Consider the following 20730-nt stretch of genomic DNA (forward strand, 5'->3'; position numbering starts at 1 on the left):
AGGCATACATAAGGAATTAGTTGAATGATGTTTTCCCAACTGCTGGGTCGATCAGCATGGACCTAATGAGAGCTTGTTTATGATAGCCTCCAAGACTCAATATGACCCCATATAATTTGTTCCTTTGAAGTTTTATAAAGGATCTTGTACATGTGCCATTGCTACTTAATGGTCTACCTGATCTTGAGGCACAGGACTGAAGCATTTGTCGCTTCCACTACTCCAGACATGCCAGTACTCTACTCTACTATCTCTAACTCTACTCTACTATCATTTGGATGTGTGCTGTATGAGAATCAATACTCACATTCAATACTTGTAGGGAAATCTGTAAGAGTTTCTTTCATTTTATTTGTGATTCATTACTGTAAGTCAAAGTTAAGAGATATTGAATGGCTTGAAACTATATTATACTTTTCTTGTAAATCTGTAAAAATCTGTTAATAATTAAAGGTTATTTGCTTGGCACTAAAAAAATTAAGGTAATATTAATAAAAATAATAATAAATAAATAAAAAATTGTATATTTTTAAACAGAAAATAAATACAAATAACATAAAATTATTACACCAAAAATAATTTGCACATAAAGAAATTACATATCACTGCAGTAAAATATCTCTAAATGTGAATCTTGATCAGATAAAAAAAAACTGCATTAAGAGGATTGTCATAACATGGACGTTGTTTGTGACTGAGGATCTTAATTATCTTATTAATATTACACAGCTGCAGAAAATGTATTCAGATCAGATTAAATAAAAATAAATAAATAAAGCATAAGAATACCTAGTTTATTCACATGAAAGCAAATTCAATATGTATTAACAGATTAATAGAGCAGATAAGTAAACTGGATTTTATAACAGATTATCAATAATACTTAAACCAGAAATTATAATAATTAACTACGTAAACAATAAAAATTTTACCTTTATAGTTACATATTGAGAAGTTTTTATTAACTAACTTTTAAAGAAAAAGCTAATAATGTTCACTCTGCCTTTAGTTGAAAAGCATGTGAAGGAATTAACACTTAATTTTAGTAGTTTATATATGAAAAGGTTTCAATAATAATTTGAAAAAAAATTCTTTCACTAGGCTACATAGCATGAAATTCTCACTTTTTTAATGAAGTTAAATCACTTAATGTACATTAACAGAAAACCTTGAATTTTCTCAATTTTTACCTGACTGTAGTAGCATGCCTGTTGTGGACAGCATCTTGATTGAAAAGAATAAATTCTTTGATCTCAAATTAGCAGGATGATTATAAACAAAATGTTTTGAATGTTTAAATAAATATTCATTAATAATGAAAAAGTAAATAATGCAGATGCTAATTTTTTTATTTATTTATAGTTTATATAGGAGGAATATGAACAAGATGAATGATTCGATAAATATTTTTTTTAGTCATCAGATTGGTTTGACGCACTCCACCTTTTTTTATGTGCCAGTCTCTTAGCCTCAATATATTTTACTACATCCCACATCCCCAATTATCCGTTTCATATTTTTAAACATTTATGTTCCTATACCACTTTTACCCTGTAAACGTCATTCTACAATTCAGTTTACTAATTCTGGATATCTTGATTACCTACTTTTTATAAATTTCTATTTTCTCCAAAAAAAAAAAAAATGTTACTTATATACTTTCAAAATGTTGATATGGCTATTAGTAATAAAGATGAAAATATATCACAACTGATAATGATTTTAAAAGTATTTTAATTTAAATAACTCAAATATTATTTTCATTACATAATGTTACAAAGAGCTCTACATCCCACATCCTCAATTATCTGTTTCATATTTTTAAACATTTATGTTCCTATACCACTTTTACCCTGTACACTTCATTCTAAAAGTTTACTAATTCTGGATATCTTGATTACCTTCTTTTTATAAATTTCTATTTTCTCCAAATAAAATGTTACTTTTATACTCTCAAAATGTTGATATTGCTATTAGTAATAAAGATGAAAATATATCACAACTGATAATAATTTTAAGAGTATTTTAATTTAAATAACTCAAATATTATTTTCATTACATAATGTTACAAAGAGCTCTCTAAATAATTATATTAGTGTTTATAAAAATAAAATTTCTTAGATTTATAAAAATATCTAAAAAATTAAATTCTGGCTGACAAAATAGTTACTATATCAGCAAATAATAACAAAAAAAAATCAAAACCACAACAAATAAATTTTATAATTTATGTAATGGATGAAAAATGAATACAATCTACTAAACAATAAAAGCTTTATGACTTTCTTAAAAAGGAGAATATGAGGGAGAGAGTTTGGTAGAATGAGAGTGATGGTATTGGACATATTAAAAAGAATGGGGGATTACAAAAAGAATAATTTAAATTATTATGGAACTGGTATCGTCATGACTTATGATCTAGCTTTAACCATAGAACTGGTATTCTTTTTTATTATTGTTATTATTAAAATATTGATTGCTACAAGTAACTATGCAATTGCTATTTTTCAGGCAGTCATTTAAGAAAAAAAACAAATAATAACTGGTAGAAAAAACTAATAGCTGTCAGTTCTACAGACAGCCACCAACAAAGTGCAAGTAAAATTTTTCTCAGTAAAATAATACAATTTCTGATAACTATCACTGAAGCTGTTATTATAATAATCTTTTATTAATTATAAATACTTATGTGCATTCTAAAAAAAAAAGATCTACACCAGACTATATCTGGTGTATCTGGTGTAATTTTTACATAGTTATGTTTCAGTGTCCTCAACCTAATTAAAGGGTTTTCATCAATTGATTGTAGCTTAACTGTTTCAAAAATCTGTTCTTCAGAAAACATCTTGCTAAGAATTGCCACCTCAGAGGGGTTTTACTGGTTTACAACAAATATGATGATGTATTCAACTTTCAACTGATCCAAGTAAAAAAATTGTTAAAATAATGTCATGTTATTTACATAACATCAATTGAAAGTTCAACGCATCTCTTTAAAACTTCAACAGCCTGATCATCAGATAATGTTTGTAATTTAATATTAAGTAAAGATAAATTATTTTTTGTAACACCATTACGTAATATATCAGATGGTAATGGTCGAAATGTCAATAATATACATGCTTCTTGTATCCTGTAAAACACAAAAAAGAAACAATATAAAAATAATATCATAATGTAAAAAATAAATCATAAAATTAATGTATCATGACCTAAATGAAACATTTAAATTGTGGAAAACCAAATTAAATACAACTAATTGCTATTTTGCTTATACAACATATCTAAAATTTCCATAAACAGTTTATAAAAAATCATCAAAAAATTGCACATTACAAAAATTGCTACTAACATTTAAATACCTTGCAGTCAAATAACAATAACATGAAAACTAAACAAGATATCAGCAATCCAAGGGCATGTGATTACAGAAGGCGTTATGTGGAACACAATGCTGCCAACCACACGTCACTAAATATCTTCACTGGCGCGCATTTAAAAATGTTCGGTTATTTTTTGAACAGACCTCGTATATAGTTCAAATTCTCTGATTAATATGAACATCATCAGTGAATGCAAACTTTTACCTGAATAGGTAACAGATGTTTGTGTTTAAATAATTTCAAAACATCATAGAATCTGAGTTTCAATACTGTTAAATAATGTATAATTGTACTTTTACATCAATCATGTCCCTATATAATGCTGGAGCATCAAATTTAGAAACAAATATCATAAATTAGGTTCAGCTTGATTCATATTATTCGTACTTACAATATACTTAACTCAAATTACCTGACAGTAATGAATGTGAGTGTATTTTCCCCATTGTAACTAATCCCATTATATCTTCATCTTTCTTAAAAATATAAACATTAGTATACCAATAATCAACTGGTATATCAATAAGAGTTTCTGAAACTTCTTTGCTAAATGTATCTAGATGTTTTTACTTACCTGGTTGAATTAAAGAAGTCAGCTATACGGTTGTGTTTTTCACCAAACTAGCACATATACAGCTTAACTTTCTGTTGCACTTTATAGCCTTACATTATATTACTGATAGATACAGTCACATTTTTGTGTACTAAAATCCACACTCAGTGCATTTCACACTGTTTCTTGAAGTGCTAATACCTAAAGAACTATTTTAATTTAAATGGTACCAAAAATTCTCTCTATGATTGGATATAAACATTTGACCTACCATTTACATTGCAACTGACACTATATAAAATCAATTTAGTATAGAAGAGGTCTACTGTGAAATAAACACTTATAAGCTAGGAATCAAGAGCCATTCTCATGTTATAAACATCCAATACAAATTTTCAACAAATTAAAAAATGAATATAATCTTGAATGAAAAAAAAAATTAATAATACTTACTGACTAAAATAAACCTCAGGATGCTTTGTATATTGGCGAAATAATGGAAATAAATTGCGAGTCATATCCAATTGAAGTTGTTCAGCTCCACCTGGATTGAAGGTATTAGGTAAAATCAACTCTTCCAGTATGAACTGTAAACAAATTGTACAATGTAATAATATAGAGTAGATAACTGATGATATTTAATGAAATAAGACCCTGTCAGAATATTTGTTCTTTCCCCACTGCAAGAGTGGGAACACAAAGCATACTGATAAAAATGTGATATTCATACACATTTTCTTCTATTATACTAACATAAATACATTAAATTATTATTTAAACATTAATAAAAAGAAAAATAACTTAACTGTATTTAACTGAGTTGCAATCTTCTTCCATGTTGAATCGAATAATGGAGTTGCTAATAACTGCTCCAACTGATGTAATTTAGCAGCTAATACTTGAAACATAGGACAAGCAGTTGGTGTCACACTTGGTGAAATCTCATCACATGGACTACTCATAGCAAACCATCTGTCAAAGGAATTGTCAAAAAAAATAATACTTGCAAAAAAAATAACAGATAATTAGTGTACGAAGTCTGTAAATAAAGTAATGAGACTAGTTTTTTTTTTTGAAAATGGCAACACTGTAAAGTTACTAGTAAACATATGGTTATATAAACAGCTGATTTATATTAGGTATTAATATTTTTAGTCTATTGTTGCCACGTGAGATGTAAACAAACATTTCATGAAACAAGTTTTTGTTGTGCATTATAAAAATGAATGATACTAATTACAAGCAATGTTGTGCAAACAAGTTTTGTGTTAAAACTCGGTGAAAATGCTACTGAAACTTTTTAAAAATTGAAAAGGGTATATGTAGATACCACTCTGCCATAAGCCCAAGTTTTTAGGTGATTTAAAGCATTTTGAGATGGCTGGGAATCAGTTGTGGACGATCCACACTCTGGAAGACACGTCAAAAGGTGACGACAATGTTAAGCGAATCAGAGACTTGATATGGTACGACCGGCAATTAATTATCAGAATGATTGTAGAACAATTGAATTTGAACCACACCACAGTCCATCAAATTTTGACAAACGAATTGGAAATAAAAAAAGTGTGCAAAATTGGTCCCAAACAACCTCACTGTTGAACAGAAAAACAACAGGGTGGAAGTGTGCCACGATATTCTACGACTAATTGCAACTGATCCTGATTTTCTAAAAAATGTTACTGCTGGTGATGAATCTTAGATATTTGAGTATGACCCAGAAACAAAATGCCAGAGCAAGGAGTGGCACACTTAAAAATCACCACGTCCCAAAAAAGCAAAAATCAAAACCATGCTAATTTATTTCTTTGATAAGTCCACAAGGAGTTTTTGCCTGCAGGACAGACTGTAAATCAATGTTTACAGAGAAATTCTAGAAAGATTGTGTGGAAAAGAGTTGCCTGCGTGAGACCAGCCATCAAAGACAACTGAATGCTGCATCATAACAATGCACCTTATCACACTGCACTCTCAATTAATAAGTTTTTGGTAAAGAAAAACATTCCTGTAGTTCCTCAACCACCTTATTTACCTGACTTGAGTCCCTGTGACTTTTTCCTGTTCCCGACTTTAAAAGAAGACCTCAAAGGACACCATTTTGGAACAGAAGAAAACAAAAAAAAAATGTAACCGACCATCTTAAGGATATTTTGGTTTCTGAGTTCTAACACTGTTATGGAGAGTGGGAAAACCGTTTGAAACATTGCATGGCTTCCCAAGGGAATTATTTTGCAGGTGATAAGAGTCCATGTATAACTGGATTGTAAATAAAAAGATTTTCTGAAACAGTCTCATACTTTATTTACAAACCTCATAAATAAAAAAATTTTTTTTAGCAATTCTAAATATATTATCAATAATGTTTTTATGAAATGTTCTACTCATTGCTGTATGTCATGATCCCACTGACCAAACACTGCCATCTTTGAACTGAACAAAGCCTTCGGGTTGTCAAGGAAAATTATCAATGGTGGTTTTCCACTGCCTTCCATCAGTAATGATAAGTCTGCCAATTTATTGTCAATACTCAATATAAATGTAATAATACTGACACATTATTAAAATTTCTAGTTGAAGAATTTATAATATATTATAACAAAAATAATTGAAGATGCATAATTCTATGAAAGAGTTCCTTACTAAGTATTGGTGAGTGTTCTTACTGCTTTTTACAGTTATCAGGTGGTTTTAATTATATTTCTATTGAAACACATGCTACATAAATTTTTAACTCCTAAATATACAGTTTATTGTATATAAATACATTATATTTGTATAGGCAAATATATATATATATATTCATACACGCACACGCACGCACACACACGCACACACACACACACACACACACACACACACACACACACACACACACACACACACACACACACACACACACACACACACACACACACACACACACACACACACACACACACACACACACACACACCAAATACTAAATCCATTTTAAAAAAATACATTTGATAGATTTTGTAAATACATGTGCAGTTTGGAATATTAAACATATGTTTTTGGATTTGATGTTGCTTGATTTTATGACTAATTAATATATTATTATATGATTGTAATCCTACATCATCCAAATACTACAATTTTTTAAATTTCTTTAAAATAGCTGGATACAAAAATTGGTAGCATCTAAAAACTTGACATTTCTTCACACGAAGGATAATTACACACAAGGTGTTTCTGCACATTTTGCACATCACTTTCAAAAGAATGATTATAGAAGCTTAAACTACAGAACTTCACTTTGAAAAAACTTCATTGCTAATCACATTCTCTGTTACTGTGCCTATCTGAGCTACACCTAGAAGAATACAAAAATAATTATAAATCCATTAATTAACAAACCTGTCTCTTCTGTATGGACGACTTCTTGCTTTTGTTTCTAATATAACATTTTCACACAAACAATCAATTAACTCTTCAATAAGTCTATCAAACAACTGTAATGCATCATCGAATACAGAACCCTGTTGTAATGCTGCTATCTGCATTGTACTTAACTTGTGTTCACCAACTATCTCCAATTGACTTTTGTAATGTTGTAACATTAAGAAATGCTGAAAAAAAAGTAAAAATATTACCAATCAGTTACATTTACCATAAATCAATGACAGATTTTTATAATTTCCATACAACTAAAATTTCTAGTTAAAAACAATTTAGTAATAATTAAAAGTCGTACCAAACCTGCCAAATTCTCAATTTTAAAATTAGAATGATTAAAAAATTTAAAATTAAAAAAACTAATAAGCAAGTAATAAATAACATTTCATTTACTAACAATTAATCATAGAAAATAATTTTAAACAAGTTATTTTAGAGAAATAAGAAATTTTAATAATTTGTAATAATGTTAATTTAATCACTGTTCATAACATGAACTTAAAATATGTAAAGTTAGAAATTTAAATTTACCGGATCAGTTCCCCACTCAGACAGTGCAGTTGATATATATGAGGCAGTATTCAATATAGCAGGTAATCTAGAATCTAAAGGATCTTCCTGTTCTGTATGTAACAACTGAATAAGTCTAACTCTAAAATCATCAATCAGTTCTAACTGTACATCTAAAAACTGTAACCTGAAAAAATAATATCAAATTAACACACAACAAATAATATCCACACTGCAATAAATCCTCCTTGTAAGTAACGTTTCCAGTCATACATCTTAGTTTATCATTATTTTTGGTTGAGATTTTTCTATTTCCAAAGATACGAACATCAGTCAAATATAAATTGGAATTTCTTTGTAGCAACCAAACCTGTGATTGTGGTTTGAGAAAATGTGGGCAGGCAGTAGACATCCCTAGACTCACTGTATGCAGTTAAGTGCATCCAATCTGTTAGTTCCTAACACGGTTCAAAAGCGAACAATACCTAGTGCAATTGCACAGCATATTACACTGAACAAAAAAAAAGAAGTTTTTAATGTTTCTCTAAGTGTGATACCATTTCTTGAATTGCTTTTTCGCATATATTACAGAAATGCAAATACAATCTTCTATCACCCTTAGTTTTAAATAAATTATGCTTCAAACAAAATTACGGGAAAATATAGTTAAAATCTGTAAAATTTATTATTTTGCATGGCCATACTTGTGTTAGAATGATTTTGCTGATGCTTTTCTTTTATAAATAACCTTAGGCACATCCTGAATTAATGTCCAACAGTAATCGGCTAGCATGTTAACATTCCATTTCCCTTTATAGCAGCTTTCCATCACAGAAATCTCTTGGTGGAAATGTTCACCGTATTTGTCACTTACATCTCCGAGGTTGCCCAGGAAAAAATCCAGATATGAGTGAAGGAAATGTATTCTCAAAGACATATTACATCCCATAGCTCTGTATGAAGTTGATTAAAAATATCATGGTAATTGTCAAATTTTTGTTTGCCGAGAAAACTTTTGCAAACATCTTAAAATAAGCCCAAGCTGTACTTTCTACATTATTTAACATTGAGTTAAATACATCATCTTTGTCCAACTCTCTTATTTGAGGACCAACAAATAATCCTTCTTTAATTTTTCCTTCACTTACATTTGGAAATTTCTGCCTGTTGTACAAAAATCTGAGACTATCCTTCTTCATTGCTTTTACAAATTTTTTCATTAGTCCTAGCTTGATATGGAGAGGGGGTAAAATTATTTTTTGGGTTCAACTAAGGGCTCATGAATAATATTTTTCCCATCTGGAGTTAAGTTGTCTCGTTTCTTCCACTCTTTGGTAACATAATGTTTATCCCTAGCTCGGCTGTCCCATTTGCAAAGAAAACACATATACTTAGTATAGGCATGTATAGTATACTTAGTATTTGCCTAACAAAATAGCTATAACTTTCAAATCACCACATATGTTTTTTATAATTTATTTTTTCAAGAACGTCTTTCATCATATTGTATGTCTCTTTCAAATTAATGCCATAAGTGATTGGCATCAAAGGATATTTGTTACTGTTGTGTAACAAAACTATAACTTGGACGAATCCATGAAAAGGCGGCAGTCCTCAGGTTTATGAACTTGTCCTAAGTGCAATATAAACTCATCAATATTTGTACAATAAACCAAATTATTTTCATCAATAAAGTACTGAGAAAATTCTTTTTGTTGGCTTCAAAAGCTCAAAAGTTTTGTATTTTTTTGAAGTAAATTCCAACCTTGCAGTTTTGATCCTAACAGTTCAGCTTGATCTTTGATAAATTTAAATACCTAAAAAAGTCATTTAATTCACCTTGTGATATAAGATGTGGGTTATTGGAAGATAATTCAAAATCATTGTTGTCTTCTTCACTACTGCCTGACTCTTTATCGCTGCTTTCGAAACATACATTCACTGGCTCAGGAACTGAAATAATTTCACTGTGAGGTAGAGTCCTGATTGAAATTGGAATGAAGGATATTTTACAGTATGTTTAAATTTTTTAGAAATTCCAGGTGCACTTGTTAAATAAAAGTAACAATCAGTTACATGAACCTTTGGTTCACATCAAACCATAGGTACACCAAATGGCAAAGCCATCCATGTACCTTTCAGCCATCCTCTTAAATATACAGAAAAATTTGTGTATACTATATATCTTATCCTGATCACCAATTTTACACTGAAAGTACAAATCATATGTTTTTTTTTTTAAATTAAAGGTATAATGTTTTTTCTATTTGATTTTACAGTAAACTCACCACATAGATAACAAAAGGTATCCACATCATTTACATAATGTTGAGGCATTATGACACTGCACTGTTAACAAATTTAAGACAGCAATAAGACTGAACAAAATTAATTCATTCCTAAATCCAGTGCTTAATATAAACAATACAGCTGTGTTTTCAGCTACATGTTTTGACCCGGACAGACATGATTAATCTTGTCCATGAAGGCTCACTCTTCAGTATTAGATATAATGTCATAACATGTCACTATGATATGATTTAATTTTTTGTCTAGTATTGTTTATTTATAACTTACAAATTATGTTAAAGTTAAACAAAAAAAAAAACGGACTAACAAAATAAAATATAGGAGCTTAAAATGCTAACTATACATTGAAAAATGAAAAAACCTTTTAATTTAAATTAATAAATTTTTCAAAAATGGTGGGTGATGGTAAGATTCTGAGTTCATATTCATTTTCAGTATAAAAAACATATTAAAATCACGTATCGCATGTTAGAAAACAAAAATTATATTTATCAGTGTTATTATTAAGTTTTTAACAAATGAAAATGTTAAATCTAAGCGAAATTTTGCAAATTTTCAGATTGAGATCTTTTCAAATATACAAGTATTTGCACTCTATAAATTGTTCTCTGGTGATCATAATGACATTAAAAACTTGACTTATTGAAAATAATAAAACCTGTAAGAATTCATGAAGTTACCTCATGAATATTTAAATATTCATGAGCTACTTAACAACCAACAAGTAAAGGATGAAATTAATGCAAAAATCAGAAAAAAGCCAATCTGGACTATTATTGTACAATCTTTTATTCAAAATGAGTTACAGTTTCAAAAAAATGTCTGGATGATAGGTTCCCTGCATTTTAAATGCTAATCAGAAGGCTGAACATCTGCAATTTGTCAGACTTTTGGCTAAGTATGAGGCAGAATAGGACATACTTTCTTACTTGTAATGTACTTTCTTATCCAGACATGGATGCACCACTACATTTCCAAGGAATGTGTACATCAACAGTCTACATTCTCCACGCTCAAAGAATAATGGTGAATATTACTTCAAAATGTTGGATAAGATTAAAGCAACTTATCAGTCCAAAGAATGTGATGTTCCAATCTGTAGTGTGCTGCTTCTTCACAACAATGCACCCACTACACCCACCACAACTCAGTAAAAATTGCAGCAATCCCACTGAGCAATTGTTGAACATATTTACAGCTCTGATTTATCACTGACTATAATTTATTTGAATCACTAAAGGAAGCACTAGGGGAAGAATGTTTTTCTTATGACAAAGAGATGGAAGAATTTGTTAAATTGGCTTTGAACAAGCCCCAATACTTCTTATGAAAATGGGATAGAGAGAGCCAATCCACTAAAATAAGTGTGTAGATATAAATGGAAACTTTGAAGAAAAATTAAGTAAGAATACTTTGTAAATAAATGAATTAGTTTTTAAACAAATATGGTTTATATTTGACTGACTCTCATAACAAGATACAACTGTAAAAAAACTTACTACTTAACATCAGTTTGCAACAATATGGTTAAGATTGATTCAAATTTTACAAGCTATTTTAATAACTTTTACAAACTGATAATATGGTACTTAAAATCAACACTACTCTATGTGATGTTTCTTGTATCACTAAAGCAAACTATTTTTCTATTTCTAAAAACAGAAGTTATTTTACAATTAAAAAATATTAACATTATTTACTGATACACTTTGTGGAAATGTCTAACAAAAATTTTGATATGGTTCCTTAGAAACTTATCTAGCCACTCACAATACAATTAATCTTAATCGTAAGTCATATTAATATTAATAATAATGGATTTTTCATAAGGTCTTAATTAAGGCAAGAGCTTTTGTACAAATACATATAGAACAAATATTTCAATTACTTTTTATCTCCAAAGCTATTATACCATATTTTACCACTATAATAATAGACATGTATATGTTACATATCATGCTTATAATTACTTATCTGATGTGAAACATAAATCATTACCGAAAATGGCACAGGCATTCTTAAAAATAACAACCATTCAATGCAAAGCTTCAAAGAAAACAAGAAGTGAAGTAAGTGACTTTCCCTATGTTCAAGCTGAATATACTGTAATACATTAACCACTACATTGGGTGTCTCATGTTACTTGCATATCATGCTCAGTAACTCTAACTGAATGGCTGAAGGATAAATGACGAGCCAATGTCATTTGTTATACCAATGGTTTTGCATGAATCTAAGTACCATTTTACTGACTGCTACTTTTGTATGACAAATATATTTCAATTTCAAAATAAAAAAATTCATAAAATATGCAGATTTATCCTCAGCTCTAAAGCTGGTACGACACGGAGAGGAGTTACCTGTACCTGTACCACCATCTAATCCGACATTGCTAGAAGAACAATCTGAAAATGAAGCAGATGTAGAGGATGTTGAAGAATTTCTTCCTGTATCTAATGAGAAATTTTCTCATTTAATTAAACAACATGAACTTAATGATTAAGTTCGCAATTTAAAGTTATCAAAGCAGAAAGCTGAACTTCTGGGGTCTAGACTGCAAAAGTGGAATCTTTTAGCACAAAAAACAAAGGTTACTACATTTAGAACACCAAATAAAACTCTTTCAACTTATTTTACTATGAAATATTCATTGTATGTTTGAAATGATGTTGATGGCTTGATGAAAAAGCTTGGAATTCAGCATATTCCTAAAGAATGGAGTATTTTTCTAAACTTAGCATGAAAGCAGTTTTATTGTACAATGGTAACATACAGCCATCCATTCCATTAGCTCATGCAGTCGAACTGAAAGAAACGTATGAACGTATGGCATCAATATTAGAAGCAATAAAATACAAACAGCATACGTGGCGTTTGCAGTGATCTGAAAGTTGTTACGTTACTTACCATAAGTTGTTATTGTTACATAGTTGTAACGATAACAACTTATAACACTATGTAACGTTACATAGTTGTTACATAGTCGTTACATAGTCATTGTTTTTTCTTTGTGTTTGGGACAGTAGTGTACAATAAGTCGTTACCAAGTAAAAAACTGGCCATTGCAGCATAACTTTGTGGCTGGTGAAAAAAAATGTAAAGCATTTATCATTAATTAGGTGATAAAATCACACTGCTGCCACTTCACATAAAACTCAAACTCATGAAAAATCTTATAAGGGCATAAAACAAAGATGGACCTGGGTTTAATCATTTAAAAATAAGTTTTCATAAATTGAGTGATGGTAATCTCAAGGAGGGTATATTTATCAGTCCACATATCAAGAAACTGCTTAAGGACTCAACTTTTATGATAAACTTAGTGAATGTGAAATAGTTGCATGGAAGTCCTCCGAAGACGTTGGTGGTGGTTTTTAGGCAACAGAAAGGATAAAAACTATGTATTTTTGGTTAATAAGCTGTTAGAAAACTACAAACGTTTAGGATGTAGGATGTCATTAAAAATTAATTTCCTACACTCCCATTTTTTACTTTTTTCTCGAACATTTGGGCTATGTCAGTGATGAGCAAGGAGAGCATTTCCATCAAGATATTCTAACCATGGAGTGCATTGGTACCAAGGAAGATTGACTATTGTTGGAATAACAATAGTTATTGTTTAAAAATATTTATTTTTGTTTAAAAACAAATTTATTATTGTTTAAAAACTGTTATTTTAAAGACGTTTCCAACAATTTAGACTTTTAGAAACTGTTAGTTTAAAATAGTATTAATGTATTTCGATTTATCTGTCTTTGAATAAATAAAAATTTAGTTGATTTAACCAAATTTTAAGTTAATAAAAATAAATAATTTTTTTTAAGTATTAATTTAACAATAATTATGCATTTATTGGTAAATAAATTCTATGTATCTAAAAAAATTATATACTACACAAATTCTAATAACAGATTTGAATTCAGCACCCCAAAATTAGTTAAAATCACTGTATATGATTCCAGATACATGAAAAAGATTTTTTTGCAGACTTGTGATTAATACATATAAAAAATAAATAATAAAATATTCAACATTTACTTTTCTTAACCCTAACAACCATTTAAAAAGTAACATATTCTATAGCATACTTTCAAATAAATTTTACATCATAAATTACATCAACAAATTAGAATATTAGTTTTGAAAAAAAAAAAATAGCAGGTAAGAAATTTCATTTTCTGCTTTTGTGTATCATTGTATTGAGTACTTTTGGGCTTATTTTAACCTGGAAGATGAAATATTAGGTGAAAAATCCTTCCACCAATTCCAATTAGTTTGTGCATTGCAAACATGCACATACATGTACGTGGCATTCACAAATAGTTAAAGGTAATGCAAAGTGAATTCTAACAAGGTAATCAAATCTAATAGCTCAAAAGATTATTGAAGAACAAGAAACAATATTTTTTTCTTTTCTACGGAGTAACTAAATAAATCATCAAATTATTTAAAAATATTTTTATTTTTAAACTTAAAAGTGAATATTCTGCTAACATTTTTCAAACAGATGGAAAATGCACTCGGGGGATTTATTAATTTTCATAATATATGTAAACAATATTGTTAAACATATATCATTGACATAATATTCTTATACTTTTAAGATGGTACTCCCTGAAATGTTTTATGAAATTATCAGGTTGAAAGAATGTGTCTTCCCAAATCAGCTGATTTGGAAGCCGAGAGTTCCAGCGTTCAAGTCCTAGTAAAGCCAGTTATTTTTACATGGATTTGAATGCTAAATCGTGGATACCGGTGTTCTTTGGTGGTTGGGTTTCAATTAACCACACATCTCAGGATTGGTCGAACTGAGAATGTACAAGACCACACTTCATTTACACTCATACATATCATCCTCATTCATCCTCTGAAGTATTATCTAAAAACGGTAGTTACCGGAGGCTAAACAGGAAAAAGAAAGTAAAAGAAAGTAAAAGGTTGAAAGAATGCAGTAAACTACAACAGTTTTTAATATATTTTGAACAAGCAAATATTAAAAATGATTACCTATGTCCCGGCTGGGGTAATGTCCTGTATCTTTCAGTTATAGTAGATAATAATGTAAGGAATGCTTCACCAACTTCAGTCACTTTCATTTCATCACCTTCAATGCAGCTAAATGGTAACCACGCAGTTTCTGAATTTAACATTGCATCCATTTTTTCTCTAGCATCTAAATTTAAAAACAAATATCAAAAAACTATTATTAAAAATTAAACAGACATATTTTCAACCTAACAAGAACTGCATGCTGAGAACTCTTTATGTTCAAATAGTCTTATTTATCAATTAATTCAATAACCAAAGTCTTATTACTAAATGCAATTTTGTCTCGGGCCATGAGAACAAAAAGAGATAATTATGCAGCTTATATTTATCAAAGATGTGAAAGAATGTGAAAGAAAACTAGGTCTCTGTAAAGTATATGATAGTATATGACAAACAGAATGTAGCGAAGATATCACTGATGAGATCGTCAAGTAGAACAGTAACCTGATGATTCCTATAACATCTGGGATATCTAAGAGTGTAGCATTGTAAAAATTGGAGGGAACCCAAAGTAAGGCAAAATGCCATCAACCAAAGTCAGTTTCAATGAAGTAGTACTTTTCCTGTAGATCAATGAAGTTAAAGAGTGTTAACTATATGCTTTCAGCACACTTTGGTAGCACGAGCTCGCATTTACAAATAAGGAATACTGATGAACTTAAAATTTGGAAACAGTGTTAAATGATTTTTAACAGTTAATAAAATCATTTTAATCTTATAGCAATGACAGTGACCGTGTAATGATCAGCAAATAAACTTGATGTAGTAAGAAAAAATGAACTGCTAAAAACCTCTATTTTTTCACAGCTATCAGATTTCTCCAGAATTTAAAAACTTTTACATTAAATTAAAAAAAAAAAAAATCTTTCTTTAACTGATAAAACCTCTTTAATATATCAAATAATTATTTCTTTATGCGAGAAAATTAAAAATAAATTACAGAAAATATATTGTTATTTACATTACAAATTCTTATCAATTAAAAACTAAAAGTAAAATTTTATTCCTGTCATAACTTTTTAAGATCTTTGATTAACATATATCTTTGATTAGCATAATAACAATAATAATAAAATATTTGCAGAGTAATAATTTAAAAAATGAAACAGATTATAAAGTAGAGACTTTAGTTTAAAATAAGCAAAAATGTCTATTATATGAACATTATTCAGAAATTAAGCTATCAGAAACATAAAAGAATTACCTTTAAATTTATATTTTTATCAAATTCTATATACTTCAAACCACTTTTTAACATTCAATCCACTTATTGAGGGATTAATATTATTTATTCATTAAAAATTGTAAAATATGCTTTTGCATAAAACGCTGTACTAAAATCAGCTGTCTGCATCATTAGTAGACAATTTTTAACTATAATTAGTATTTCATCAAAACTATGATGTCAATGAACTTCTTTTTGTACAGGAAGAGCTGGAAGTTGCTGGATATCAGTGACATGCGAAGGATGACCAAAATTATATTATATCTGCCTGACAATGAAGTACTGACAAACTACCTACAGATGCAATTTTCTATTTTGTTGCTGTGGTGGTATACTTCTACTATACCACCATACTGTTGTTTTGATTTTTTAGATATAAGACACTCAAGTCTCATCTCATGTCACAATATCACTTAAAATTTTCTTTCTCTTTTCCCAGTAATGTGTGAGAAATGACAAAGCAGTTTTAAGAAATCTACTAGCCAGTCAGGGCTCACTTCGCTCACCCGACTGTCTAGGCAGGGGACTCCACCCCTAGGACCCTTGACATGTTCATATCCTCATGTTTGTGAGAATAGTAAGTATTTTACAGATATTTATTAAAGAAAAAAGGATTAGTAATTTTACTTTATATTTCTGTCGCCATAGTGACAGAAATATTATGAAGTAAAAGGATTAATACATTCACATATTATATTATATTATAATCGTTCGTATCAAGATACATGGTGCTTCTATACTTATTTGTTTTTAAAAAACTTCAAAAACTTATGTCTACAATAGTTTTTTTTTAACAAAATGTAAAAAAAAAATAAGTATAATAAATGTTAATGTAAACAATGTACGGTTTATAGTACAATTTATTATACGAGTTGGTTCAATTTTTTTCTGTGGTAGTTAAAATAAAAATGTGTGATCACATATAAGAAACCAACACACCATTATTTTTCACTTATGTGATGATAAAATTTATTATACAGTTGTTAGTTCAATTTTTTTTAGCTAGATAGTAGTGCTACATTCAAAATCAAAATGTAAGCATGTACAGCAAACAAACTAATGTACCACGCTTTTTATTGGAGAGATTACTGTGCTCCGACTGCAGCATCCTGGGTATACAACTAATTATTGGATAATTCAAATGAAACAATTTCAGGTAAAACAGAAAGTGATATTTGAGGAAACAAGGCATGCACAAAGTTGTAAAATACTGATTCTTGTAAATTTTCAATCATCTAAAGATGATCTTCTCATACATCAGGCAATAATTTAATAAAAAAATAGTTGTATGTGTACAGACTAAATAAATACACACTTAATAACCTTTCAACTACATAATAAAAGGTAAATTTGCATGAAAAGTGCAGTAAAACAAACTTTAGTTTAGATTCATATACAATGGATTAAACTATGGCCTAACAAGTTTGCTAGAATAATTATCAATATATGCAGATCTCACCACTGTAATTGAACAACCTATTCGCAAACACATAAGTATACACATACCTCTAGCAACATAATATAAATAAACAATAACATATTCACCAAAAATAATCCACATGCACATGTGCGCACGCACACACACTCACACACATGCAAACAATATAAGATTATACAGTTAGATAAATATGACAATATAAAACTGACATTTTCGTTCCATATTTATCCACTTCGTAAATATCTGTGCTTGTGTTAAAACAGTAATGGTAGATGGCAAAGAGGAAGGATAACCAAATGTTTCTTTTAATTCTTTATCAAAACCAAGAGATTCATCTACAGCATGTGAAAATAAAGAATCATCATATTGCATTGACGGAAGCTCATTGTCTAATTTTTCTAATGCTAATTGAACAAGACCTCTCATCAGCTCCACCTATTAATAACACGTACATTTATATATATATATATATATATATATATACACACACACATATAACAATAAATATGCTCAAACACAAAAAAAGAAGAAAAAAAGGTTAAATTGTTATTGTAGAAAACCACATCAGTTATAGAAATAAACCTAACATAATTAAAAAAAAATCATATAAATACATACTTTTAACTACTACGATATAAGGTAAATGTGCATGATGAAAAAAGTAACATTTATATTCTTTTTGTGCTAAAAGTAATCAAAATCAACTGAAACACTTATAGTTTATTTAAGTTACAAGAAAAGTGGACAACAGAAAAGAACTAGTGACACATGTACCTTAGGTTTTCATGAATACAGTTAAACCAGTATATGAAGATAAAAAAAGTAAATTTAACATTACTATTTTTTTCACAGATCATTTATTAAAGAATCTAAATATTTTAAAATGAATAAAGTAAACCAAATCTGAAATGAATAGCTAAATACGTATGATAAAATCCTAAAAACATCAAAAGAAATTAACTGAACAAAGTTTGCTAATGATTACAGCCTAGCAGCATCTATTTTCTAATAAAACACAAAATTTTAGTGTGATTTTACAATAATTAATTTTACGCATAGAATAATTTAACTAGTAGTTCTGTGAAAAGCAGATCTTGCTAACTTTGTACTTCGTTAATATATTGAGTTCCACAACAAGATTAAATTATAATGTACGTAATATCTGAAGCCGGGTCTGTAGTATGCTATGGCATCCCCTCCATTGCTCTTAATATCCTCATACAAGCAGCCAAAGCAGTGTATTCATAAAGTCACATCAATTAATTTGAAATGACTTGCAAAGTATCTAATTATGACATCAATATTATAGTAACAAAATATGTACTGGTAATTTGTTATTACAAATAAAATTATTTATGCCTAATATTTTGTTCATGATGTATATGAAGTAATTTATTTATTTATTTCTTGAAAGTATATGTTTTTTTTCCAAGTACGTTAAACTAAGTTTTGCTATAAAGAGTAACAATAACATAATACAAAAGTATATGAAATGAATTAATTATTTATTATAGGCTATAATGTTATGATTTTCTTTGACATGGCATTATTATTTTTAAAAAATATTTTTAAATAGCATGTAAACATTACTTTTAAGGCAACCAGTAGCACGTGTTCTGCATGCCAGGTTATAGGAGTGGGGTAGAGGAGGCAAGCAGAGGCAACTTGTAGGGAGGACCACCTTTAGATTTTGCATGTATTATAATATAGTGAAAAACCACACAATAACACAGGAAAAATAGGAAAAGTTAAATCACAATCAAAATATACTAAGAAAACATATTATAAGTAACAGATAATTGAATACATGTGTTTGGCTTTAAGAAAGAACAAGATATTTGAAAACATCCTCAGACTGTTTCCTAGAATATCTTGGATGGTAGTTTAGATTAGGAAAATACCAGGCGAGTCAAAATTTAAATGAAGAATAAGTGCTGGGTACGAATACCATTGATGCTATATTATGTGGATGGTCTTCATACTGTTGTAAATGAGGGTTTGTGAGAATTGCTTCAAAAACTAAGTGATTTGGTTGTTCTTTAAGATGGGCAGAGTAATATGCTAGTAGCTGTTCTGCCTATCCCAAAGTGGTAGCTCACCCCAATCAACAAGTATGCTTGCAACAAGGCTTAATCTAAAGGCACCTGCAGGAAAACAAATAAAAACATGGTGTATAGCATCCAGCATCTTAAGTACAGTACGACATGCTAAAGAGTAGGCGTGCAATCAAAATCAAAATAGACCAAACTTAATAATAATAAAAATGTAATATACATGATTGGTCCGCTCCCTATTGACATTCCTAAGGACTCATATCTAGCATATCTAGAATTTTTAAACATCTCACTTTTAACTATTTTACAAGTCTAACCCATGTAAGATTATCAAAAAGCGAACTAAAGATTTAACTCAGGAGAGGTAATAAATGGCTTTCCATTGACGACTTGTAGAATAAAAGGGTCTTGCAGGTGAGGAAATACTACACTTTTTGTTTCCTCAGGTGAGAATGTGAAGCTGGTAACCTTGGACCAAGTCTCCAGGCGAGATACAGTATTCTGTAGTAGTCTCAGCTGTGTCTATTGAACAGGTCATTACATGTATAGCAAAATCATAAACAAATAGAGAACATGTGAAACAGGTGGCTTTACACATTCGGTAATACTGTTGATGGCTATAGTTTAACAAAGAGGCACTTAATACACTTCCTTGAGGCACTCCATTCTCCAAGGTGATGCTACTTGACGCAATCTCCAACATGAACACAGAAAGTTCAGTCATTTAACAAACTCCTAGTAAAGACAAGCTTATTGACCATAACTCCCCATTCTTTACGAGTGTTTAGAAT

General features: G+C 29.4%; 1 protein-coding gene across 1 annotated transcript in view; it reads right to left on the reverse strand.

The window, feature by feature from the left end:
• Positions 1-508: 508 nt before the first annotated feature.
• Positions 509-20730, reverse strand: part of Rint1 (RAD50 interactor 1) — a 36329-nt gene continuing 16107 nt past the window's right edge. The window contains exons 4-10 of the mRNA XM_075374965.1: positions 18095-18320; positions 15181-15346; positions 7885-8050; positions 7315-7526; positions 4743-4908; positions 4390-4523; positions 509-3133 (exon numbers count right to left, since the gene is read on the reverse strand). Of these exons, the coding sequence (XP_075231080.1) occupies positions 2959-3133; positions 4390-4523; positions 4743-4908; positions 7315-7526; positions 7885-8050; positions 15181-15346; positions 18095-18320 (1245 nt within the window). The 3' untranslated portion in view covers positions 509-2958. The remainder of the gene's footprint in view (positions 3134-4389; positions 4524-4742; positions 4909-7314; positions 7527-7884; positions 8051-15180; positions 15347-18094; positions 18321-20730) is intronic.

This window comes from Lycorma delicatula, chromosome 9, assembly GCF_047948215.1.
Source record: "Lycorma delicatula isolate Av1 chromosome 9, ASM4794821v1, whole genome shotgun sequence".
NCBI classification, from domain to species: domain Eukaryota; kingdom Metazoa; phylum Arthropoda; class Insecta; order Hemiptera; family Fulgoridae; genus Lycorma; species Lycorma delicatula.